Consider the following 27,986-nt stretch of genomic DNA (forward strand, 5'->3'; position numbering starts at 1 on the left):
ATAGTGTGCCAGTGAATTATACTCGGGTGCGAGGATATTCGGCCCGGCAAAGAAAGGACCGATCGATCCAAGGTGGAGGTGTGGCCTTTTGTTACAAACAAACGCTCAATGTTAAGGTCATTGAACCCGCCAAGCCCATGCCCGAAGAGCTTGAATTACTAGTGTTAAAAATCACAGACAGAAACGGGAAAGGTTTATTGTGTGTTTGGTGTAATAGCCCCCCCTTACAGGACACTTACTCATTGACTACCTGACAGTGAACATGGACGCAATGATGGTAGCAAATAAGTGTGAAAATGTGATAATTATTGGTGACTTAAACCAAAACACACTGCGTGAAGAATTTAACACACTCATGGTTGTGCACGACTTGCACAACTATGTCACCTTTCCCACCCACCGCTCTGGTTCATCCCTCGACCCAGTCATGACCGACCTTCCCTCTGATAACATACCCTCTGATACTTCGGACCATGTGGCAGTCTTCACAAGGATTAGTTTCAAGAGGCCGCGTGAGGAATGCTACACTCAAACACTGTGGAGGTGGGAGAAGGCAAATTGGCAGGCTATGCGAGCCTCCCTCAAAACTACTGACTGGGATGATGTGTTATGTGGAGACACTGACCAGCAGGTGGGGCAGTTCAGTGAGCTGCTTCACACCCTGCAGGACCGCTGGGTGCCCCACTTCACACACCAAACCAAGGCATCAGATCAACCCTGGTTTGAGCCAAAATGTCGAGCTGCCTCCGACGCAAAGTACCGTGCCTGGCTCGCCTTGATGAGGCATCCCACAGCCTGGAACAGACAGCGACACAGGGAGGCAACCGACCACATGAGGGCTACTCAAGACTGGGCTTCTAACCAATGGGTGACAGATCTCAAGAGGAAGCTGCGGGATGGCCAGGTGGGGTCCAAACGCTGGTGGAGTCTTGTTAAGGAGCAACAAGGTGTGTCTAGGGGGAACACCATTCCTTCCCTACACCGGGATGACGGCACAATAGCGCAGTCTGCCCGAGATAAAGCAAACCTCCTGGCCAAGCATTTCACTGATAAGATGTGTCTCCGACCCTAAAAGACCTCCACCCTTACTACCAATCATAGTGAAAGAAAACTATCATTTGGCACAACGAGTGAAATGGAAATGAAGGCAGTGCTTTCAAAACTTGGTGACAAAAGCAGTGGGTCCTGATAACGTTAGCCCCCGCCTTCTTCACCACTGTGCTGATGAGCTGGCTCGCCCACTCTCTACGATATTAAAGCAGTGCTTACGGACCAGCAGGTGGCCAAGTACCTGGAAAGTGGCTAGTGTTGTGCCAGTTCATAAGAAAAATGAAAAAAAATAGAGGCTAAAAACTACCGTCCAGTGTTCCTGCAGCCTGTGCTCAGCAAGGTGCTCGAGTCCATAGTGGCCTCAAGAGTCACAGAGCACCTTGAGAAGCACCACCTACTGTGTAGCTGGTAGTTTGGGCTCAGGCCGGTCAGATCGGCCGCTGACCTGCACCTGCTGCTCACCTCGGAGTGGAGTGCTGCTCTGGACGCAGGGAAGGCCACTACAGTTGTTACCCTTGACATCGAAGGGGCTTTTGACAAGGTGTGGCATGCAACTCTCCTTGCAAAGCTCCTAGCATCAGGTATGGATAGACCCCTCTTGCCTTTTTCTTTTTTTATTTTTTTTTATTTATTTATTTTTTACGGTAAGGCCTATAGCGCCTGTAGGCACACTTGAAGAGTGTATGGGAAGCGCTGTTCAGCTTCCACCCATTTATTTATAGTGGTACCCATATTAAGGCCCATATCACCACCCAAGCTCATCTTGAGTGTAACCACCTAGAACCTGGGTATCATGGTGATATATAGGTAACTTTAAACCACTCGATAAATGGTAAAGTGTTTAAAGCTGTACGTGGTGGGATTCGAACCTACGCGTAAACGTCTGCCCGATCCCACGCTCACCACCTTATCCACTATGCCACCGCTGTTTGGTGATTACTTGAGAGAGAGGAATCTCAAAGTGGTCATTAATGGCCAGGAGTCAGAACAGCATGCAATGAGAGCAGAAGTTCCTCAGGGAAGCTGTCTCGCCCCCTGCTCTGGAACATCTACATAAACGACCTCCTGCACTTAATCCCAAGTGTAAGAGCTTATGCTGATGACCTCACGCTGGGTCAGAGCTACAGCTCAGGGGAGGAGACTACCACAGCTGACCATATGAACGTTACCCTGAACCGCATTGTGTAGTGGGGCAGCAAGTGGCAAGTGAAATTTGCCTCAAGCAGAACACAAATGACAATCATCTCATGGTCCAGGACGCCCCTCCAACTCAGCCTTGAGGGCAAGCTATACGGCGGCAAGACGAGATGGAAGTACTGGTGGTCACCTATGACTCCGCGCTGACCTTCAGGCACCACATAGAGCGTCTAGCCAGGGAGGCCTCGGGTAAGCTGGCGTCATTCAGGAGGATGTCATGGTTCCTTGACGATAAAGGCCTCGAGTTTCTGTACAAGGCTCAAGTTCGTTCCTCTCTGGAGTACTCGTGCCTTGCTTGGGGAGGAGCGGCGAGCAGGCATCTTTCCCTCATGGACAGGGGGTACAGGTTCGGGCAGTGAGGCTCATAAAGGACAGTGGTGCCAGAAATGAGCCAAAGCCCCATTCCCTTCAGCATCGCAGGGACGTAGCGGGCCTCGTTGGGATGTACAAAATACAGCATCAGCGAATCCCGCATCTCTAAGCTCTCCGCCAGCCCCTGCGGCAGGCACAAGTGATCACCTGAGCTGTCACTTTAATGCCTGGTGAATTATTTCAGTGTCGATGCCGTACTTGGCACCATCAACGCCAGTACGTCCATCATTATGGTAAACTATGGAACACCTTAATTGCTACACAGACAGACCTAGGTAGAATGAATCTGCAGCAATTCAAGGAATGTGTGAACGTGTGGTTGGCATAAGCACCAAAGTAACATTTAGAGTTAGGCTTTTAAATAGGAAACACTAAAAATGTTCCCTTTAGCCTGCAAAGTGCTACATTATATACAAAATATTTTGTAACGAGAGAGAGAGAGAGAGAGAGAGAGAGAGAGAGAGAGAGAGAGAGAGAGAGAGAGAGAGAGAGAGAGAGAGAGAGAGAGAGAGAGAGAGAGAGAGAGAGAGAGAGAGAGAGAGAGAGAGAGAGAGAGAGAGAGAGAGAGAGAGAGAGAGAGAGAGAGAGAGAGAGAGAGAGAGAGAGAGAGAGAGAGAGAGAGAGAGAGAGAGAGAGAGAGTGAGAGAGAGAGAGAGAGAGAGAGGATTTAGAAGAGACGATAATACTCTTTCTCTAGTGAAAACTAATATTTTTTCTTTATTTTATATGTAGAGAGGAGAAAAGTGAAGGAAGAGAAGCGGGAGTCAGAGGATTAGAGAAGAAATAATCAGTTACTATAGAATGCAATGGGCGGTATTGAAAAAGGGAAGGAGGGAAGTCAGATGTTCGAAAAAGTGTCAACAGGTAGAGGTGGCGGAAGAATGGACGGGAGGGGATCATGTGTGCGTGCTAAGGAAAGACTCAAGGAAGGTGGGTGCACCAGACGAGGTACTTCGGGTGCAGAGACGTAAGAAAGGAGGGTAAGTGGGAAGTGGGTGGCGGACGAGACATTAACGAGGCAACCTAACAAGACTATCAGTCAAATTACAGCGCAGCGGTACCGTCACTTCCTCACCACCTGGAGGCATGGGTGGCGGAGGAAATTACTATTTTACGGAAGGATATTAAATGGAAGAGCGTGGCTAAGGTTACGGCTGGAGCTACGGCTGAGGATAGGGAAGGAGTTGGGGTTGGAGCTGGGGTTGGGGTAGAGATGGAATTGAAGGCTAGAGTGGGAGATGTTGCTAGGGATGAGGCTCAGGTAGAGGGCCGGTGTGTGGCAGGGAGAGGCAAAGCTAAGTGTGGAGAAGAGGAGCAGAAGAGGTTTCTTTAAATGACAAGTCACTTGACATGCACTTGACAACATTATGCTCAGACGGTCCTTGTTCAGCGATATATCAAGACTTCAGTAAAATTTAGCAGTCATTCACCCACCACTCTGCCCATAACATCGGAACAGTTAAGATCAATATAGAAGGCCGATAGTCCTGTTTATGAAATAAGGGTTCAAGTTTTTTTTGTTTAATACAACACTGATGTTAAAAGCAAATGATTTGCTTGAGTAAACCATTATACAACTTTCAGGTATATAAAGGTTCACTAAAACTTTCTATAACAAACACACACACACACACACACACACACATTATATATATATATATATATATATATATATATATATATATATATATATATATATATATATATATATATATATATATATATATATATATATATATCAATTCAGCGATTTTTCAAGCTCATCATTATTCACATGAATTTCCGATTTAATGAACTCTTCCCTGCACCGATCGCTAAATAATGGAAAAAAAGAAAAAGTTATCTTAAAGAGGTCTCGGTTATATCGAGTTCCGTTATACTGAGGAAAATATATATTGCTCTGGGATGGGGAAGAGAAGGGGGAGGAGGAGAACTCACATGGGCAGAGTGTCGCGGGTCACGTCGTAGTCCCAAGAATGGTGGCGGTGCACGCGGCCGTGTGAGGGCACGTCCAGGGAGTCCCTCGTGCGGCGACCCTCCAGTGAGTCATCGCGCCGTGAGGGATCCTGGGTAGAGTGGCGGCGAACAGGGGGCTCGCCACCGCCCCAGAGCGAGAGGGAGTTGGCTGCGTTGTTGGCGAATGTCTCCCCATCACCGTCCTCTTCGTCGTAGGACTGCTGGCGGATGATGGAGCGCCGTCGGCCTCGTGCCTGCCAGCCGCTCCCAGCCACCTCGTCCCCTGAAGACTCACACTCTCGATGGAGCGAGGCGTCCTCTGCCGCTGTCCTTGCCACACCGGTGTCCAAAGGCCGCGTTATCTTTGCAATCAACAAAAGGAAGCTGGAGTCAGTCACTGAGGGAACGTTATATAGTCATCTCTGCCGGCAGGGAAAGAAGAGGAAATGAAATCTATAGGATGAACAAGTCCTTTTTGAGTGCATGAGTGGGTCTACAAGGCTGTGGTGCTTCTGATCTCCCAGAAACACTCAAGCATTTCACAGCGCGACAAGCAACAATGGCTAAGACGTTACTGGAAGGTAAATATAAATAGATTATCAATAACTCATTCCTTTCTCGTTCCGTCACAACTCATTTTTGTGTATTGATTGTTGGTAGGGCTGCGTGGGATCCTGGGGACGGAGGGGGGGCTGTTTGGAGCGAAGGTGCGATGGTCAAGGGAGCAGAACGTAATGATTATAGGAACACACATACGGACTGAAGAGAGGACTCACATGGAGGCCAGCATGGCTGGTTTTTCTGGAGCGTGACACGTCCGTCTCGCTGTGTGCTGCGCTGATCCCGCCGCCGAAGCCAAGGTAGTCATCGGAAGCGTCACGCAACATGTAGTCGCTCATCCGTCCCCTGCGCACCGACGTTGATCGGCCCGGTGTCGGCAAGTTCTCATCGTCGTTGTCGGAGCGACGTCGCGGCACTACGACCCTTTCCCGTGACCTACAATAGACAACATGACATATCAGCGACGGATTGTCATGGAAACTATATTATCAGAGAAGTGACCTGGTTAACAATGACGGCAAATGAAGAGGAGCCGATCTTACCTATCACGCGTTCTTCGGGTGTCTAGTGGCGCCGCCACACATGACGGCCGTCTGTCCCGAGAGTCGTCACGGGACCTGGATCTTTCAATCGACCTAGTGCGGTCCAATGAAGACTGTTTGATGGCGCTGCGGGACACCTTGCGTGGGGCGTAACCGTTGGTGGAGGAGAGTGGTACCTCTTCCTTGGTGGGCGTGGAGGAGGCGTTAGTCAGGCTGGGTGTCTGTTGGATGCTGGTGGGCTGGGTGGTGGGTGCCAGGGTGGTGGTGGTGGTGGTCTGGATGGTACTGGACTGTGTGGTGGGGGCGGCCAGGGTGCTGGCGTGTGTGCTGGCCGCCAGAGTGCTTGAAAGAGTGGTGGACAGAGTGTTCGTCGCAGCGCTTGTAGTCTATAGGACCAACAAAAGAAACACATTATTTCTGTGTGTGTGTGTGTGTGTGTGTGTGTGTGTGTGTGTGTGTGTGTGTGTGTGTGTGTAATTCACCTCGGTCGTCTGCTGGTCACCCAGCCAGTCTTCCCCATTACAGAGCGAGCTCTTAGCTCATAGACCGATCTTCGGGTAGGACTGAGACCACAACACACTCCACACACCGGGAAAGCAGGCCACAACCCCTCGAGTTACATCCCGTACCTATTTACTGCTAGGTGAACAGGGGCCACACATTAAGAAGCTTGCCCATTTGCCTCGCCGCCCCAGGACTCGAACCCGGCCCTCTCGATTGTGAGTCGAGCGTGCTAATCACTACACTACGCGGTGTGTGTGTGTGTGTGTGTGTGTGTGTGTGTTTCACTGTTTTGATCTGCTGCAGTCTCTGACGAGACAGCCAGACGTTACCCTACGGAACGAGCTCAGAGCTCATTATTTCCGATCTTCGGATACGCCTGAGACCAGGCCCACACCACACACCGGGACAACAAGGTCACAACTCCTCGATTTACATCCCGTACCTACTCATTGCTAGGTGAACAGGGGCTACACGTGAAAGGAGACACACCCAAATATCTCCACCCGGTCGGGGAATCGAACCCCGGTCCTCTGGCTTGTGAAACCAGCGCTCTAACCACTGAGCTATCGGACGTGTGTGTGTGTGTGTGTGTGTGAGTCAGTGTGATTCATTGTTTCATAATAATAGAACAATGGGTAGTCCTACAACATAATCCCTCATTTCCAAAGCGGATGAACTTGTAAAAGAATACATAAAAGATGTATGGCGCCTGTCTGTAGAGAGCTCAGTGTTGGAAAGGTAGGTGGTGTAAAGGCCTGGCAAACTCGTACATTAGGGAAATAAAGCTGGAGGACAAGAAAATCTGTAGAATATCTGAGGTCTCAAATCCTGAGAGAAAGCAGCATGCAACAAAGTCTGAGAGCTGTGTCCGCTGCAGAGCTGACAAAAAGAGAAAGTGATGCAACAAGGTTTCTAGAAGGAAGGAAAGACAAGGAGAAAGAAAGGGTAAGAATAACAGAATATCTTTGCTTCCTTTTTCAATCATGTTTGGAATCTTTTCATCCTAAAACGCACACAAACACACACACACACACACACACACACACACACACACACACACACACACACACACACACACTAAAAAAGCGTGGAGTCAGCGGTAAAGAATGATCTAAGACAGAAAGAACAACAAACGGAGAATGGGAATCAAAAAGTCAAGCCGGGGGAGATAAGAGTTTCCTGCGACCAAAACAGCTGAAGGAAAATGTCAACGAGTGTACGTATATTTTACACAGGAATTGCCACGTGTGTACATCTGTTGTTGTCCTTGTATAAACAGACAGCAATATCATACTACAACAACTACAATAATGATAATGATGATGATGAGGGCAACAAAGACAATCATAATAACTACATAATACAACAATGATGATGAATATGATGATGAATATGATAAAAAAAAAAAATTATGATAACGAAGAAAACCACAAACGGGGTAACAACACACAACAACTACTGCAACACCCTCACCTGCTGTGATTGGGTGGTAGTGGCCATAGTGGACGCCATCTTAGCCAGGCCACTGAAGAGGGTGAGGGCGGTAGGGGCGCCAGGGGTAGGTGAGGGAATGGGGGCGGTCATGACTGGGGGTACCTTAGTGGTGAGCGTGATGCCTTCACTTGACGCCGGCTGCTCACTCTTGGCGCGCGAGGAAAGACGCCGACGACAGATGCTGCAGTTCCAAGTATCCTGGCAGTGTACAAAGGAGAGAGAGGGAGAGTGAGATGAGGAACTGAGAGTGAGTGAGTTGTGATGCGGAAGTGAATAATGGTGAGTGTGCAGCGAATGCGAGAATAATATAGAAGTTTGATGGTAAGTTATGATGCAGAAGTGAGAGTAATGATGTGATGTAGAAGAAAGAGATGGTACGTGTGATGCGAGAGAGCGAGGGAGACTTGAGAGGCAAAACCGAGAACAAGAGAGTGAGAAGCAAAAACTGAGCGCGAAGGAGAAACAAGTAAGAGCGAGGAAGAGAGAGAAAGATGCTAAAGTGAGAGCGAGAGAGAGCGAGAAGCAAAAGTAAGAACAAAGGAGGAGAGGCCGAAATAAGAGCGAGGAAGAGTGATACAGTACCGAGAGAAAATATAGTTACAAAAGGATCTGCCAAACCACTAAATAAATCAATACAAGCCTGTCCATATTGTGGCGTCCAAAGATAAGTCAAGTGAAAAAAAAAAGTAGAAGTAGATGGATATAATTAAGAAGGTGTGTTGATGTTACTTTATTTTCTATACTGGTGTTACCTTATCTATCTTTAGCAGTCCAAGAAGTGGTTAGTAAGAAGTAATGAGATCCACAGTAAAGACAAGGGTTAATACACGCATTAGAAAAGTGGTTCAAAATTAAAAAAAGGAGTAAAGGACAATAGAAAGAAACACGAAGGAGAACGAACAACACTAAGGATATTTACCACTAATATTAAGCCATTAATGAAATCAAATACACAGAGAGAGAGAGAGAGAGAGAGAGAGAGAGAGAGAGAGAGAGAGAGAGAGAGAGAGAGAGAGAGAGAGAGAGAGAGAGAGAGAGAGAGAGAGAGAGAGAGAGAGAGAGAGAGAGACTTAGTTGGGAAAAGAAAAAAAAATAGAAGAAACTTTAAGCGTTGGAGAAATGTGTGTGAAAGTCCTGTGTGTCTAAAGGAGGAAAGGAAGGATGTTTTGTACTTCGGGAGGAAAAACAGAGAAGGATGGCGTGACCAGCGCGTGGGATGGAGAGGAAGGGATGTTGCGTGTGGGAGAGAGAGAGAGAGAGAGAGAGAGAGAGAGAGAGAGAGAGAGAGAGAGAGAGAGAGAGAGAGAGAGAGAGAGAGAGAGAGAGAGAGAGAGAGAGAAAAAGATGTGTGTGTGTGTGTGTGTGTGTGTGTAATTCACCTCGGTCGCCTGCTGATCACCCAGCCAGTCTTCCCCATTACGGCGCGAGCTCAGAGCTCATAGACCGATCTTCGGGTAGGACTGAAACCACATCACACACAACACACACACCGGAAAAGCGAGGCCACAACCCCTCGAGTTACATCCCGTACCTATTCTACTGCTAGGTGAACAGGGCCTACACATTAAGAGGCTTGCCCATTTGCCTCGCCGCATTCCGGGACTCGAACCCGGGCCTCTCGATTGTGAATCGAGCGTGCTAACAACTACACTACTCGGTGTGTGTGTGTGTGTGTGTGTGTGTGTGTGTGTGTGTGTGTGTGTGTGTGTGTGTGTGTGTGTGTGTGTGTGTGTGTGTGTGTGTGTTTGGGGAGTTAGAGAGAATTCTGAGACTGGATTTTGAAAAGGAGAATAATAATAAAGAGATACACAAAAGAACATGAAGGAACAACAAACAGCAGCAGATGTGTTGGCCATTACGAGAATGTTTGTGATAATTTACGTTAGAGAAATGTGGGATGACTAATGGTTACTGTAAGACACTGAAGGTAAAACTGAAGGACAAGGACAGTAAAGACGAAAGCGAAATGTACTTGACAGATATGAAAGATAGTAAAAGCAAATGGTATAATAGTAGGTATAAAAAAAAATAAAAAAAATGGAAGGAAAGTAAAGGCAACTGGTAGAATACTTAAAGGAAATGTTCGAGGATAGTCAAGACGATCGGAATAATAGTGCAGGAGAATAATAAAAATAGATTAACACATGAAAAGGCATAAGTATCGAATAGAAAACAAGAAAACAATAAATAACAACGACAATCAGGCAAAGGCTAAATACGAATATATAGGAAACACTACAGTAATTGAAAAAAAAAGAAAGAAAACAGCACTAGGAATGTAAAGATAGAAGAGGAAAAGTAAACAAAGGATAATACAAGCAGGTCAAATGTATGGTAGGAAAAATGAGGGAAGGCAGATCATACGTCACAGTCATTTATGAGGATAGGGTGGCTGGGAAAGGCTTGGCATCAGCAACAGGGGCGGGCGAGAGCTGGGAGGGGGGGAGGGGCGGTTCTGAAAGGGGACTGTGGGAGGCTCAACACGGTCTGCATCATTAGCAATTAATCAGGTGCCACACAGATGATCCAGTGCCACTTTCCAGTCCAAACTCCATGCAGGTGGGTGGCAGAGACTAAAAACTGGGTGTCCATTCATGCCTGATTCATTCCCCCCCCTTCTCTCTCTCTCTCTCTCTCTCTCTCTCTCTCTCTCTCTCTCTCTCTCTCTCTCTCTCTCTCTCTCTCTCTCTCTCTCTCTCTCTCTCTCTCTCTCTCTCTCTCTCTCTCTCTCTCTCTCTCTCTCTCTCTCTCTCTCTCTCTCTCTCTCTCCCTCTCTCAATACCAGTCCTCGGCTCACACGAATCAAGTGCCGCTCTGGGAATCCAATTTCTCCGTGTTGGGGAGGAAATGTTTCAAAGATTTCACAGTTTTTACTTCGCCTTCCTCCCCCCCCCCCTCTTTTTTTTTCCTTGAAGGACACATCACCGTCTCAATGCAATTCCCTTCCAACTCTGCACCCTTAACCTCTCTCTCTCTCTCTCTCTCTCTCTCTCTCTCTCTCTCTCTCTCTCTCTCTCTCTCTCTCTCTCTCTCTCTCTCTCAACAGGACCCCCCGAATTCCCTATGTGCCCACTATTTAGTTGAGTTGCATACTTTTTTTCTTTTTTTTTCAGCAGAACTTTCCCATTACGATCAATTCCCAATAGAGGTGCGGCTCTCTCTCTCTCTCTCTCTCTCTCTCTCTCTCTCTCTCTCTCTCTCTTACCTGGTCGCCCTCGGAGGATTGGGTGGAGTAGGAGGCGCAGTCCTCACACACCTTGTTCCCGCACTCCGAGCACACCTTGAAAAACTCAGAGTCCTTCAGAGTCTGCGGTAGAAACATGATTTTTTTTCACTCTCTTGCTACATAGGCGGACCAAGTTGAAAGAAAAATGGGAGAGAAATACAAAACAAAGTGGGGAAATTCTCCTTTATACATATGGAGTCAGGCTTATGATTTTTGTGAGGGGAAAAGGAAGAAAAGCTGCTCAAATACGTATTTTCCCCTAGAAGAAATGGTGTGTTGGATGGGTTTGGTGGGTCGGTGGGTCGATGTGTGGAGGGGGGAGGAGAATAAGTTGAAATTTGAGTTGGAAAAAGATATAACAGAAATAAATTGTTCAAAAGTTGACATTTTGAGTAAAAGATCTAAAGGAAATAAAAACATTTTCTTCCAGGATTAAGAGTTACAGTTCGAGTTCAAAGAAAATATAACAAAATCAAAACAATAAAAGTAAATGTTCCGACATTCTCTTCATCTCCCCCTCCAATAAAAGTAAAAGCAAGAACACACAAAAAAAAAAAAACAAATAAGACACAAAAAGACGAACCCAAAAAATAAGAAAAAATTCGAATAAGAAATGACAGGAAAAGCAAAAATATGTACAGATCTGAAAGGCAAAACAACAAAAACATCGAAGAAAGTCAGTCAAACATGTACGTAAACTAAACGCATCTAAAAAGAGAAATACAACAAACGGGAGACACTGAAGAAAACAAGAACCAGAAGGATAAAGTAAAGACAAAGAACATAAACACACACCTCTAAAATAACAACAATTAAATAAAGTATACTAAAGAAAGATACATTTGGCTCCCAGCGGCAACTCGACACTCCACTCTCTCAGTAGAGGGTCGCTTCGTTTAGCCGGACGGGAGAACAAACTAGGAAGGTACAAATATCCAAATATATTTTAGATTCTCGAAGTGATTTGATACTCCTGCCTTTGTCTGGGCCCTGGAGGATAAAAAAATAAAAGATAAATACATATAGGTGTATTACGTGTGTGTGTGTGTGTGTGTGTGTGTGTGTGTGTGTGTGTGTGTGTGTGTGTGTGTGTGTGTGTGTGTGTGCTAAGGCAAAAAGCTCCACATTAAACTGAAGATTGTTTTGTAATCGTGTCAGTGTCATCATCGTCATCATCAGTGTGTGTGTGTGTGTGTGTGTGTGTGTGTGTGTGTGTGTGTGTGTGTGTGTGTGTGTGTGTGTGTGTACTAACCTTAACGCACACTCTACAGGATGACCCGGGTGACCTTTGTGTTCTGGTGGGGAAGGGCATGCCGCTGCTGCCGCTCACCTCGCCCTGTTTCCCGCCGCCCATAGGGGGCGTCAGAGGGGAGAGGCCGCCGCCCCGGCCGCCACCACTGCCGCCGCCTCCGCCCCCGCCCCCGTTACCCCCGATCGAGGGAGCAGTGGGCGTGGTGATGGGAGGGAGCTTGCTGATTTAAGAGGAAAGTTGGTAATGAGTACTCGTTTCAGCTCCCTTACACACACACACACACACACACACACACACACACACACACACACACACACACACACACACACACACACACACACACACACACACACACACACACACACACACACACACACACACACACACACACACACACACACACACACACACACACACACACACACACACACACACACACACACACACACACACACACACACACACACACACACACACACACACACACACACACACACACACACACACACACACACACACACACACACACACACACACACACACACACACACACACACTCTCTCTCTCTCTAACACACACACACACACACACACACACACACACACTAAAGAATACTTTGTCCACTCCTCCACTTCCTTTCCTGTTCATATTTCTGTCACATCCTTACAAATTTTTCTCCATCCCGTTTCTCTTACCTTTCACATCCCTTCTTTGTTATCCCTCCTTTTCCTCTTCCTCCTCATCCTCGCTCCTTCTACCTCCCTCCCAGATCCCAGTTCCTATACGTTCCCTCCCACGCCTTGTAATCTGGCCCTTCCCCTTATTGACAGAACCTGACGCGCTGGAAAAACCGGTGTACAGACCAGTCATTCTCGCCTCCCGCCACAACTCTACACTCTATAATCTATATGGTCCTCCTTCTCCATTTATTATTTCTCTCTCTCTCTCTCTCTCTCTCTCTCTCTCTCTCTCTCTCTCTCTCTCTCTCTCTCTCTCTCTCTCTCTCTCTCTCTCTCTCTCTCTCTCTCTCTCTCTCTCTCTCTCTCTCTCTCTCTCTCTCTCTCTCTCTCTCTCTCTCTCTCTCTCTCTCTCTCTCTCTCTCTCTCTCTCTCTCTCTCATGTTTACATCAAGACCTGCTGACTCGTCTTTGTTTGTCCACGTCTTGTCAAATAATTGGGTTCTCCTGCCGACGAGAACCCCGATTAAATGTCAGCGTCATTCTAATGCTCCTTTTATGTGATTCACGTCCACTGACTCGAACCCGGCGCTGACTCACCTCACTGTCCGAGGAACAATTGTCTCTAAAGAAAAGTTAAGGTGATGGACATGGCGGTGATGGAATTTTCTCTATCTTTTAGTTCTTAGGTCTTCTGGAATTGAAGTTATTCTTGTTATTATTATACCGAATATAAGAAAAATCTGTGTGAAAATGACTGAGCTCCTGAGAGGTCGTTAGCAATTGTAAATTATTTTCGTCAATTTCGAGACTCAAAAGTACAAAATGCCAGCAGGTTAGATCTTGTACCATTCCTGTTCCTCACGCTTGAGTGTTACGAGTATACCATCAAAGACACATGTTTTATGGTTCCTTGGATCCTCTTCCCAATAAAGCCATAAACTAGTCGTGTTATGGGTTATTGGCCGCACAACTAAGTGGGAGGTCAAAAAAAGCTAAGTATAAGTCATGGTAGCAGGGAAAATTAGAGGGATTTTAAATAAACAGTGGTCACCCTCATCCCTTGCCTTCAATAAGTTTTCATTCTGTATCAAGGAATCAATTTGGTGCAGTTTCAATTGGTTTCCTTGCCTTTTCCTTCCACAGGTAAGTGTTTCCGAGGAAGAGTGTTTATATTGGTCATCAGGCTTTTGTTGCGCCGTTGGCACCCACCCGGCACTCCACCCGCCCTCCCACGACCTTTACGAATTTATGTGGAAAACCGATGTAAACATTTATGTATTCAACACAACTCTCCCGGATAACACCGACTAGTAATGTTGAACAGCTTGATTCTCTTACAAAGCGCATTCAAATGATCATATATACGCATGCAAGTACGCATGCACAAACACAAGTACCCACACACACACAAACACACACGTGTTCACGTGTTCCTGTGTTGTAGTTCAGGATCTAAGTCATGGGCCACGCTGGTGCGCCACCCTCAGTACGCACGTACGTACATAAACACACACACACACACACACACACACACACACACACACACACACACCATATCAGGCCACAACTTAAATCCTTGTTAACATCAATTAGCCCATTCTACTAATCAGGATCTCACTAACTGCCGCAGCGACAAGACAACTTGAGAGAATCGTGGTGGATTCTTTTCGTTTCCTTCAGACACGGAACGTACTCTAATCTTAACTATTAAGGGAGGCTGCGTCACTTCTCCTTACCTGGCCTGGCCTCCCGTCCTCACCCTGCACAGCCCCAGCCCTCTCACCTGCCAACCTATCGACCAGCCTCAACTCACCCATGCCATCCACCCACCACTGCCGACTCCCCACATGCGTCGACAACTCAAGAAGATGAAACTGGAAATGTAATCTCTTTGCTTCCAAGATTCTAGTCAACCTTCCAATTGCTTTCATAGCTAGTACAGTGATTGCTCAGAATTGTTCTGTATATATATATATATATATATATATATATATATATATATATATATATATATATATATATATATATATATATATATATATATATATATATATGTTTCAGATACTGTTATGGTAGCATAAAAATGTCATTGAGTAAATATGAAAGGGATATTCCGTTGACTAGGATATCCCCATTCAGCCTTACGCATCTCTCTCTCTCTCTCTCTCTCTCTCTCTCTCTCTCTCTCTCTCTCTCTCTCTCTCTCTCTCTCTCTCTCTCTCTCTCTCTCTCTCTCTCTCTCTCTCTCTTATAATGGCGTTGCTTAGTTCATTATCCCAAGCCAGGTAAATGGCACCAGGTAAATTGCTGCCGCTGTCACTGTCGGGGCGCAAATGGCCGAACTGCCAGGTGATGATGAAGCTAATTATTCTGTTTGGGTACGGTACAAAACACAAAAAAACGCGTCCTCCTACACACACACACACACACACACACACACACACACACCGTAGTGTAGAGGTTAGCAACACTCTGCTCACAACCGAAAAGGCCCGGGTTCGAGTCCCGTGAGCGGCGAGGCAAATGGGCAAGCCTCTTAATGTGTAGCCCCTGTTCACCTACCAGCAAGTAGGTATGGGATGTAACTCGAGGGGTTGTGGCCTCGCTTTCCTGGTGTATGGAGTGTGTTGTGGTCTCAGTCCTACCCGAAGATCGGTCTATGAGCTCTGAGCTCGCTCCGTAATGGCGAAGGCTGGCTGGGTGACCAGCAGACGACCGTGGTGGTGAATTACACACACACACACACACACACACACACACACACACACACACACACACACACACACACACACACACACACACACACACACACACACACACACACACACACACACACACACACACACACACACACCCGGTAGCTCAGTGGTTAGAGCGCTGGCTTCACAAGCCAGAGGACCAGGGTTCGATTCCCCGGCCGGGTGGAGATATTTGGGTGTGTCTCCTTTCACGTGCAGCCCCTGTTCACCTAGCAGTGAGTAGGTACGGGATGTAAATCGAGAGTTGTGACCTTGTTGTCCCGGTGTGTGGTGTGTGCCTGGTCTCAGGCCTATCCGAAGATCGGAAATAATGAGCTCTGAGCTCGTTCCGTAGGGTAACGTCTGGCTGTCTCGTCAGAGACTGCAGCAGATCAAACAGTGAATTACACACACACACGGTATCTCAGTGGTTAGAGCGCTGGCTTCAGAAGCCAGAGGACCGGGGTTCGATTCCCTGACCGAGTAGAGATATTTGGGTGTGTCTCCTTTCACGTGTAGCTTCTGTTCACCTAGCAGTGAGTAGGTATGGGATGTAAATCGAGGAGTTGTGACCTTGTTTTCTCAGGCCTATCCGAAGATCGGAAATAATGAGCTCTGAGCTCGTTCCTTAGGGTAACGTCTGGCTGTCTCGTCAGGGACTGCAGGAGATCAAACAGATCAAACACACATACACACACACAAAAAAAAAAAAAATAAATAAATAGATAAATGAATAAAAAAATAATAAAATTTTGATTGAAGGACAGAACACATCAAACATGAATAATTCTTGTGAAAAAGACACACTCACAATATCCTGCCATCGGAGGGGTCGAACCGTTCATTCTTGTCCCACACCTTCTGCAGCAGCGACCTCTCCTCCACAGACACAGAGGACTGCTGGCCCCCGACCACGCCCGCCGATGAGGACGATGACGAGGACGAGAGAGAGCAGCCGTCGGGATGGGCGTTGGGCGCTGGGGATCTCGTGGGCGACAACTTGGTGACTGGACAAAGAGAAGACACCAGGACGGTGAGTGAAAGGCAGTGTGTGTGTGTGTGTGTGTGTGTGTGTGTGTGTGTGTGTGTGTGTGTGTGTGTGTGTGTGTGTGTGTGTGCGAGCGCGCGTTTGCGTGGTGGTGGTGGTTTCTGGGCATTTGTAAATGAATTAACTCTTTTTTGCCTGAAAGCTATTTTTATAGCTTACAATGGGTGCCTAAAAAAAAAAAAAAAAAAAAAATATATATATATATATATATATATATATATATATATATATATATATATATATATATATATATATATATATATATATATATATATCTCTCTCTCTCTCTCTCTCTCTCTCTCTTGTTTATATACAAATTTATCACCAACATCGTTACAAAATTTGGATGACATGTAAGCATAGGCACATCCAACGCACATTCCAGCAAACTGTTCACTGGCGCCTCAGGACTTTCAGTAATACCATGTCTTATATCAAATAAAGGTAAGCTTAGAGCAAACTCACGTGCTACACAGGGATAACCAGTAACACCAATGACAGTGAAACAGCCTGGTGAGAGACAAGGCAAGGGTTTCCATCACGAGAAATTACTGACGGCTCCTTCTCGGCCCTCCATTGTTCTTGTTTTGCATCCGGAGGGAAAGACAAATCCACTGCGTAGTGCGCGTGCGAGTTTCCGTGAACGATAGTACATACATTTTTTTTTTTTTAGTGTTCTACGCTCTCTCAAGAAATTCCTTCGATCGATAAGTAGATAGGCAATATGTAGCATCTAAGAGCTTAATCAAGCTTAATTAATAACATGTGTATCCTCACAGCCTCATCTTTAATGACGCCTTACTGTAGCTTTGTATTACTACGTTGGTATTACATCAAAGCACCATCCTCTGCATACCCACATAGATATATATACTGGGAAGACATCAAAACTTTCATTAGGCCCCCACTGACATTACTGCCAGCACAAATCAACATTACTAATAAGGGAGCCGCAAAGTATATCATCCCGCCATGACTATTCACCGACGCGTGTTGATTTTTCCTTGTTTATATATGCCCAGTTACAGGCAGCTTATGTAAACACGGAAAGACCTATTCACTGGTGTCGCTTGCTTGTAACAGCAATGACATTTATCCTGCTGTTACCATAATAATGATAATGGTGGTGGCGGTAGTGTCGATAACAGCAACACCTTAAACCTTATTACGAGGAGGCAGCAGACACCTACCGAAACAATAACTTACTCCCAGAGAGACCTAATAGCACTAGTTCAGGGGGTGCTGTGAACCTTCCATTAAAGCTAGTTGTGATCTCGCTGAAGGTCTCTCTTTGTCTCTCACAACTCAAGGGAGCAGTCACAGTCTACCCTCTAAAGACAACTCTTCACACAAAACTACATACACTTACCACACATACACCCTTCACTTGAAAATCAAAATTTAAAAGAAAAATGAGAACTCCAATCAATGCCTCGGAGTCCCCTTCTGGGGAGGGGACCAAAAACGTCCCCAGGTCGGACGCCTCTCTTCATAACGTTCACCAGTTAAATGGGTAAGATTGGCATCGGGGAGCCGGTGAACAATAACAATAAAAAAAAAAAAAAAAACACTGCAGGTTCAACTGGTGAGGATATGCAAAGGGGACACTTAAGAAGCTATTTAATAACCCAATGACAATGAAACTGACATACACAGAGATACAACGTGAAACACATGAAAATGACATATATATATATATATATATATATATATATATATATATATATATATATATATATATATATATATATATATATATATATATATATATATATATATATATATATATATATATATATATATATATATATATATATATATATATATATATATATATATATATATATATATATATATATATATATATATATATATAAATAAATACAACAATAAAGAACCCAACTTAATACCTAAAAATAATACTAATCCTATATGGAGGCAAGGTGGAAAAAACGGGACGAAGGGAAGTGATACTTATGAGGTGTCGCAGTGGTGAAGTGCTGGGTGAGGTGGATCCCTCAACTTTCTCTACATTAACTTATGCAACATTCGCGGTCTTAGATCTAATTTTCAATCTTTGGAACACCACCTCTCCTCTACTAAACCTCATCTTCTTTTCCTCACCGAAACACAGTTGTCTGAGGAAACTGACAGTAGCCCCTTCTCTGTTGCCTCTACTTTCTCTATTCTCATTTTCGTTCCAAAGCTGGATGTTGCGTCTATGTACGCAACGACTTAACTTGCTCTCGTGCCCACGTTCTTGAATCGTCCAAGTTTTCCACCATCTGGCTTCGGCTTAACAGTCACTCTCAAACTAAATTCATCTGTGCTGTTTATCTCTCCCCTAACTCTTCTGACTATAGTAAATTCTTCGACTACTTAATTTCCACACTGGAGCACATTCTGTCCCTCTACCTTTTCGCAGAGATTTCCATTCTTGGAGATTTCAATGTTCACCACCAGCTTTGGCTTTCATCTCCTTCACTGACCATCCTGGTGAACTAGCCTTCAACTTTGCTATCCTCCATGACCTAGAGCAACTGGTGCAACACCCTACTCGTATTCCTGACCGTCTTGGAGACACGCCCAACATTCTTGATCTCTTCCTCACCTCTAATCCTTCTGCTTATGCTGTCACCCTTTCATCTCCGTTGGGCTCCTCCGATCACAATCTCATTTCTGTATCTTGTCCTATTTCTCCAATCCCTCCACAGGATCCCCAAAGCGAAGGTGCCTCTGGCGTTTTGCCTCTGCCAGTTGGGGGACCTGAGGAGGTATTATGCTGATTTTCCTGGAATGATTATTGCTTCCGTGTCAGAGACCCATCTCTTTGTGCTGAACGCATAACAGAGGTGATAGTGTCTGGCATGGAGGCGTACATTCCTCATTCTTTTCTCAACCTAAACCTTCTAAACCTTGGTTTAACTCAGCCTGTTCTCGTGCTATACATGATAGAGAGGTTGCCCACAAAAGGTACTTGAGCCTTCCATCTCCTGAATCTCATGCACTTTATATCTCTGCCCGGAATCATGCCAAGTCTGTTCTTCAACTTGCCAAACACTCTTTCATAAATAGAAAATGTCAAAATCTTTCAAACTCAAACTCCCTCGAGACTTCTGGCATCTAGCCAAAAACATCTCAAATAACTTCACTTCTTCATCTTTCCTCCTTTATTTCATCCTGATGGCACCACTGCCATCTCTTCTGTCTCTAAAGCTGAACTCTTTTCTCAAACCTTTGCTCACAACTCCACCTTGGACGATTCTGGGCTTGTCCTCCTCTCCTCCTCCCTCTGACTATTTCATGTCTACAATTAAAATTCTTCGTAACGATGTTTTCCATGCCCTTGCTGGCCTAAACCCTCGGAAGGCTTATGGTCCTGATGGGGTCCCTCCTATTGTTCTAAAAAAAATGCTTCATTGCTTGCACCTTGCCTGGCCAAACTCTTCCAACTTTGTCTATCTACTTCTACCTTTCCTTCCTGCTGGAAGTTTGCCTACATTCAGCCTGTTCCTAAAAAGGGTGACCGTTCTAACCCCTCAAACTACCGTCCTATAGGTTTAATCTCTAGCTTGTCTAAAGTTTTTGAATCTATCCTGAATAAGAAGATTCTCAAACATGTCACTTCACAATCTTCTATCTGATGGCCAGTATGGCTTCCGTCAAGGTCGATCTACTGGTGAATTTCTGGCTTTCCTTACTGAGTCTTGGTCATCCTCTTTTAGAGATTTCGCTGAAACTTTTGCTGTAGCGTTAGATGTATCAAAAGCTTTTGATAGAGTCTGGCTTCTATCCTTCTCTCTGCATCTTTATCTCAAGTTTCCTTTCCAACCGTTCTATTGCTGCTGTGGTAGACGCCCACTGTTCTCCTAAATCTATTAATAGTGGAGTTCCTTCGGGTTCTGTCCTGTCACTCACTCTCTTTCTATTATTCATTAATGACCTTCTTCAACAAACTTCTTGCCCTATCCAGTCCTACGCTGATGATACCACCTTACATCTTTCCATGTCCTTTTAGAGACGACCAACCCCTCAGGAAGTCAACAGATCACGCAGGGACGCCACAGAACGCCTGACTTCCGATCTTTCTAAGATTTCCGATTGGGGCAGAGAAAATCTAGTAGTTTTTAATGCCTCAAAAACTCAATTCCTCCATCTATCAACTCGACACAACCTTCCAGACAACTATCCTCTCTTTTTCAATGGCACTCAACTGTCTCCCTCTTCCACAATGAATATCCTCGGTCTGTCCTTTGCTCATAATCTTAACTGGAAACTTCACATCTCATCTCTTGCTAAAACAGCTTCTATGAAGTTAGGTGTTCTGAGGCGTCTCCGCCAGTTTTCTCGCCCTCCAACTGCTTACTCTGTATAAGGGCCTTATCCGCCCTGTATGGAGTACTCTTCGCATGTTTGGGGGTTCCAGTCACACAGTTTTACTAGATAGGGTGGAATCAAAAGCTTTTCGTCTCATCAACTCCCTCCTCTGACTAACTGTCTTCAGCCTCTTTCTCACCGCCGAAATGTTGCATCTCTTTCTATCTTTTATCGCTATTTTCATGCTAACTGTTCTACTGATCTTGCTAACTGCATGCCTCCCCTCCTCCTGCGGCCTCGCTGCACAAGGCTTTCTTCCTCTCATCCCTATTCTGTCCAACTCTCTAACGCAAGAGATAACCAGTACTCTTAATCATTCATACCTTTCACTGGTAAACTCTGGAAGTCCCTCCCTGCATCTGTATTTCCAACTTCCTACGACTTGTCTTCTTTTAAGAGGGAGGTATCGAGACATTTGCTCCTTAATTTTGGCTGACGCTTTTCCACTTTTTAGAGAGCCAGCACTCAAGTGGGCCTTTTTTTTTTATCTTTCCTTTCTTTTTTTTTTGCCCTTGGCTGGCCCTCTTCACTACATAAAGAACAAATAGATAAAAAAACACTCAACACCTCTAACTATACAGCTGAGACAAGCACGCCAGGACGCGAACTCACAAACAAAAGTGGCTGGAGTACCGTGTGTCCGCCGGGTCCGGCACTCTGTCCATGCAGATCAGGACAGCACCAGCAAGATTCCCGGCACGCATCGCTGACGCCGCCTGAGACCACAACGCGTATACACCCCACACAATACACACCTCACTTTGATTTGAAAGAGAATTCTCAGCGCAGGGAGAGAACGAGCCAGGCGGAAGGGAAACCAACAACACAGAAGAAGGATCGCCTTAAACACATTTGCTTACATCCACAAAACGCTACACTACATTCTCTTCCCTCTCCCTCTCCCGCTTCTATTTCCATTTCTTCTCACTGTAACATCGCTGACGTTAATGAAACCTAGAAAAAATGAGAGTAATTTGCTTCCGTCGCACACAATAGCAATTGGAATACAATATAGATTGTGTTGTGGAGTAAAATGAAATGGATTCGTCCATCTTTCAGGGCGTGTTTTGCGTTTGCATGAAAGGATATTCGAGTTACACAGAGTTACACAGGACCGTTCATTCATAAACAACGCTCGCAAAACATTATTCTACCATTAAAATCACATAACGATGCAAATATCGTATACAGCTTATTGGCTACATTCAGAAGTATTGGTGTGTGTGTGTGTGTGTGTGTGTGTGTGTGTGTGTGTGTGTGTGTGTGTGTGTGTGTGTGTGTGTGTGTGTGTGTGTGTGTGTGTGTGTGTGTGTGTGTGTGTGTGTGTGTGTGTGTGTGTGTGTGTGTGTGTGTGTGTGTGTGTGTGTGTGTGTGTGTGTGTGTGTGTGTGTGTGTGTGTGTGTGTGTGTGTGTGTGTGTGTGTGTGTGTGTGTGTGTGTGTGTATGTGTGTGTGTATGTATGTGTGTGTGTGTGTGTGTGTGTGTGTGTGTATGTGTGTGTATGTATATGTATGTGTGTGTGTGTGTGTGTGTGTGTGTATATATATATGTGTGTATGTGTGTGTGTGTGTGTGTGTGTGTGTGTGTGTGTGTGTGTGTGTGTGTGTGTGTGTGTGTGTGTGTGTGTGTGTGTGTGTGTGTGTGTGTGTGTGTGTGTGTGTGTGTGTGTGTGTGTGTGTGTGTGTGTGTGTGTGTGTGTGTGTGTGTGTGTGTGTGTGTGTGTGTGTGTGTGTGTGTGTGTGTGTGTGTGTGTGTGTGTGTGTGTGTGTGTGTGTGTGTGTGTGTGTGTGTGTGTGTGTGTGTGTGTGTGTGTGTGTGTGTGTGTGTGTGTGTGTGTGTGTGTGTGTGTGTGTGTGTGTATGTGTGTGTGTAATCGATTTACATCCCGTGTGTAAATCGAGTTGTATGTGTGTGTGTGTGTGTGTGTGTGTGTGTGTGTGTGTGTGTGTGTGTGTGTGTGTGTGTGTGTGTGTGTGTGTGTGTGTGTGTGTGTGTGTGTGTGTGTGTGTGTGTGTGTGTGTGTGTGTGTGTGAAATTGAGATGGACAAAATATGCAAGACTAAAATACCTCTATAATTGGAGAAAAAATAAATAATAAAAAAGTATATATATATATATATATATATATATATATATATATATATATATATATATATATATATATATATATATATATATATATATATATATATATATATATATATATATATATATATATATATACATATTTTCCTGTTCTTTGTGTTCAAGAATCAAACTTGAGACGAAAAACAAAAAAGAAAAAAAGAAAGAATGAAAGGATGAGGGAAGAACATTTAGGATAAAAAAGGATTAAAAACTTAGATAAACAGTTTATCCAGGCAAATTAACGTAAATAAATCAAATGAAGAAGCTTAATAGCATGCATACCACAAAAAAAAAAATGATATTACAGAGCCTCACACAAATCCGTCAATCCATAAAAAAAAACCAGTATTTATCTTCATTACCTAATAACTTGTCATTAACTTTGCGTGGCCCAATTACCGCGTGATTGGTCCTATTAGCCAATTTGCGGGTATGACAGAAATGTGTGTGGCATAAAATCAGTAGCAAAACTCCACCGCTGCTAATATTTCAGTCAGTCAACATGCAAATCCTCAAGCTGACATTTTAATGGAGGAAGAAATAATCAAAGTAAAAAAATATCAGTAAAAAATGACGTGTGACAGAACAGGGAATTAAATTAAAATAATACATATATAAACAGATAAATAAATGGATGAATAAGAAAATAGAAATAAAGAGTAGTGAACACGGACAGGCGGACAACAAAAAACAAATCGAAAAAGGCAAAGAGAAAGAACGAAATGCAAGGGACACTTTTTTTTTACATGCATCCTCATACACTTTCTGTCCATTCATGCATTCAGGCGCGCTTCTGCTGTGTTCGTTCATTTGTGTTGCTTTGTTTTTGGTGGTGGTGGTGGTGGTGGTGGTGGCGATGGTGATGGTGATGGTGATGGTGCTGTTGCTGTTGTTCTTTTGTACTGCTGCTGTTATCATTCTTCATGTTAATCTCATTACTACTGTGATCGTTACTGATGCTAATGTTTTTGTTTTTCTTTCTGTTGCTGTTATCGTTGCTATTAGTTTTGTGGTTTTTGTGAGCTGTTACTCTAGCTTTTCGTATAATTATTGTGACTTTTTGTATTATATTTTGTAATTGTGAATCTCTATGTTCCTCTTGGTCTCATTGAGGTTTTTATAATTGCTGTTGTTGCGTTTCTTATGTGTTGTTGTATATGATGATGGTGGTGGTAGTGATGGTGGTGATGATGGGTGATTGTGGTGGTGGTGGTAGTAGCAGTACTGATGTTAATATTATTGTGGCTTTCTCGTTGCTATGGTTGTTGAAGTTCTTATGGATGGAGTCTTTGGTAATGTTGTTACTGTACTTTCTATAAATATGTGTTCCTGTTGGTGGTGGTAATGTCATTGTTGCCATTCTGAACCAATATCAAATCTCTGAGATGAAAAAATTTGAGCGCAATATGTCACATAACGTCATTCCCTTAATAACTCAATCCCTTCATCCACTCAAACGTGTCCTGCATGGTCTCCTTCTTGCTCCTTCCTTCCATAACCTCCAATTCCTCGCGGTAACTTCATCTCCACGCCAATCTGAAGACGTCCTTCACTTCAATTCTTAAAAATAAACCAACAAAAAATTAAGCCAATACGACTATCTATTTTAATTTTACACCATCATCACGTTTGCGTTTCTTAGGCTGTTTATTCTTTTGAAGATAATTGCTTCTTAAATGTGACAAACACCATTATTCTCATCCCCGCCAAAGTTTCCAATCCCTCACTTTCATTCCTGAAAATAAACCAACGATTAAAAATATTTTGAACACTTTATTGCTACCATAAGCCTCTGCGTCTTTATTTTTTCATCCTTGTGACCATTATTTTTCTCCTCTCATGGATTGCTGCAGTGTCGAGATAATGGCCACAAACCACTCAAGACCAGGACAAAAATGCTAGTGAGTTATTGTCCTTCCTGCGTCACTCACATACTTCAGACGACACCTTCAGTCACTTACAAAATAGCAACGTGTGGCGCCTTCTATAAAAGTTGTCAGCAGAACAGAAAGATAAAAAAAAGTCTATGAACAGCTAGACTAGTTACTAAGAATATTAACCGTCCAATTAATCCTTTGTCGTTAATAGGAACTTTCAGAACAGCACCCTGAAGTTGTACAAGCCAATTTTACAAGAAAGAGAACCCGTAGTACATAATGAAAGTTCAACTGTCTATCACTCTAATGGAAACCTAATCTATCCCCTTGAGGCAACCGCCGGCCTTTAAGATACGCCCTAAGACCCATCAAACATAGAGTAAGTTTTAATTAACCCACTTTCCCATCTCCATTCTTTTAAATAATCCCTCTCCAACAACTCATAACTCTTCCACGCTCCTTTCAGACATTTCCCTTAACAGGCACATCTTTAAAGACTCCAATCCCGCCTCCTCTTCCCAGCGTCCATTCAGACTCATAACTCACCCTCGAGATTCTCCACTAGTCTGCTTCGTGGCCTCAAAAGCAAGTCACTCCTCTCTGTCGCTGGCTCCCTGCCGCTCTCAGCCTCTCACCACTCTCCCCCCTTTCAACTTCCCGCAAACGCTGTCCCCTTCCTCTCCCACGACCGACAAACACCTCCCTCGTCTCACACCTTCCGGATGACTCGCATTCATGAAACATTCCTCTCGTTACCTGCTATTCCCACCTGCCTTACCTCACCTGATCTGATCTCACTTCACTTCACTTCAGTTCACTCTTCCTGCCTCGCTTACTCTGCCTCTAGGCCCTATACCTTATTTACCTTGCCACCCTGCTGTCCCTTCCCTCGTCTCTTCCCCTGCCTTACATACGTGGCCTTCCCTCATAAAGTAAGGAATTAAAGGGAATTTTAGAAAGGCAAGCCAACCATGCACCTCGAAAGAATATGAGAGAGAGAGAGAGAGAGAGAGAGAGAGAGAGAGAGAGAGAGAGAGAGAGAGAGAGAGAGAGAGAGAGAGAGAGAGAGAGAGAGAGAGAGAGAGAGAGAGAGAGAGAGAGAGAGAGAGAGAGAGAGAGAGAGAGAGAGAGAGAGAGAGAGAGAGAGAGAGAGAGAGAGAGAGAGAGAGAGAGAGAGAGAGAGAGAGAGAGAGAGAGAGAGAGAGAGAGAGAGAGAGAGAGAGAGAGAGAGAGAGAGAGAGAGAGAGAGAGAGAGAGAGAGAGAGAGAGAGAGAGAGGATGAAGGACAAATAAGACTGTCAGGAATAAAACAGGAAGCAGAAGCTGAGTGGGGAAGAGAGAGAGAGAGAGAGAGAGAGAGAGAGAGAGAGAGAGAGAGAGAGAGAGAGAGAGAGAGAGAGAGAAGGGGTGTATGAATGAAAATAGTATAGATAGAAGGGGAGAGGAAGAGAAAATGGTACCGAGAATGAGAAAATCCGGAATGAGAGAAAGAGAATGAAAGATGATTAAGGAAAAGAGATGAAGAGGGACGTATGAATGAAGATAATACAGATAAAAGAGAAGATAAGAACGAGATGACGAGAGGGATTGAGAATTCGGTATGAGAGATTGAAAATAGAGAATGAGGAGAAAAATGAGCGTGAAGACCAAGGAAGAATGTGGATGATATATTGCTTAACTGCATGACGTTTATTATGTAAATATTGTAATGGTAACTAAGAGAGAGAGAGAGAGAGAGAGAGAGAGAGAGAGAGAGAGAGAGAGAGAGAGAGAGAGAGAGAGAGAGAGAGAGAGAGAGAGAGAGAGAGAGAGAGAGAGAGAGAGAGAGAGAGAGAGAGAGGAAAGAATAGGTAAATATGAGGGAACTTGTGGTAGTGAGTGATGGGCGGAATGGAATGAAAAGGGAAAAATGAAGGCTGAAAAGAAGAAAAGAGAGCCAAGAAAGAAAATGAGAAATTAAGACAAGATAAGGAAAAAAATGAGGAAAAGCAATATGAACACAAAGGAAGAACAAGACAAGCAAGTAATTAGAGTAAAAAGAGGAAATAAAACAATATCAGTAATGGAAAAAAATATGAAAATGTGAGAAAATGAAGAAAGAAGATGAGAAGTGATCCTGAGAGAGAGAGAGAGAGAGAGAGAGAGAGAGAGAGAGAGAGAGAGAGAGAGAAAGCAATAACAATAATGATGAATGATGTGAAAGTACGCAAGAAGAACAATGATGATGAGTGAACAGATACGGAGAGAGATAGTATAGCAATGAAGATGAGAATGAGAAGAATGTATGAGAGAACAACAGTGAAGGCGGAAGGGAGAGAGACAGATAGAGTGTGTGCAGAGGCCAGAAAGTCAAAGTGTTAGTGAACCAGTGGCTTAGTGAAGTGCGTGACAGTGACACGAGAGTACATAGTAGAATAAGTGATAAGATATACAGTGACATAAGTGACATGTTGCAGGGATAATTATCACAAAGTACAGAAACAGTCAGACAGTAGGTGGGCTTTAAGATAGGCGATACCTTTAGCCCGTTAAAGCCTAATGTAAACATGTCATGCTGAGTATTAAAAAAAAAGACAAAAAAAGTGACTGAGTGCAGCAAGTAGAGAAGTGTTAGTTACAGCAGAGGAGAGAGAATAGGAGTCGATATGGGTGAAAAGAAAAAAAAAGAAAAAAAGAAAAAAAGCAGAAGTTACAGCACAAATGAGTATTGGAGTAGCGTTCTTACCTGTCCCGTGAATGCCAGAGGTAAGTGTGTGTCTGATTTTGGAGAACGTTGTCCCTGAGTCTGGGGCGTCCGTGCGAGGCCCTACCCCTGGGCTCCCCGCCTCCCCTCCGCCTCCATGCTCCGACGCCACCATCTGCCACAGGGGAAGAATAAAATAGTGAAAAAAGTGAAGCAAAATTAACAGAAAAACATGTTGAAAATTAAAGAAAAACACTCAACGCTTTCTGCAAACATGAGTCTTGCTTTCTGTCGGGATGTGA

The 27,986-nt window shown here is 44.4% G+C and overlaps 1 protein-coding gene across 10 annotated transcripts in view; it reads right to left on the reverse strand.

Annotated features, from left to right (window-relative positions):
* Positions 1-27,986, reverse strand: part of LOC123514259 (regulating synaptic membrane exocytosis protein 1-like) — a 152,729-nt gene that overhangs the window by 83,673 nt on the left and 41,070 nt on the right. For 9 of the 10 annotated variants that reach the window (XM_045272008.1, XM_045272006.1, XM_045272007.1 and 6 more), the window contains exons 2-9: positions 27,727-27,859; positions 16,384-16,579; positions 12,155-12,374; positions 10,882-10,983; positions 7,656-7,874; positions 5,679-6,064; positions 5,352-5,571; positions 4,558-4,937 (exon numbers count right to left, since the gene is read on the reverse strand). In XM_045272008.1, coding sequence (XP_045127943.1) covers positions 4,558-4,937; positions 5,352-5,571; positions 5,679-6,064; positions 7,656-7,874; positions 10,882-10,983; positions 12,155-12,374; positions 16,384-16,579; positions 27,727-27,859 — 1,856 coding nt within the window. The remainder of the gene's footprint in view (positions 1-4,557; positions 4,938-5,351; positions 5,572-5,678; positions 6,065-7,655; positions 7,875-10,881; positions 10,984-12,154; positions 12,375-16,383; positions 16,580-27,726; positions 27,860-27,986) is intronic. The other variant, XM_045272010.1, reaches the window with a different exon arrangement.

Source organism: Portunus trituberculatus, chromosome 37 (genome assembly GCF_017591435.1).
Source record: "Portunus trituberculatus isolate SZX2019 chromosome 37, ASM1759143v1, whole genome shotgun sequence".
NCBI classification, from domain to species: Eukaryota; Metazoa; Arthropoda; class Malacostraca; order Decapoda; family Portunidae; genus Portunus; species Portunus trituberculatus.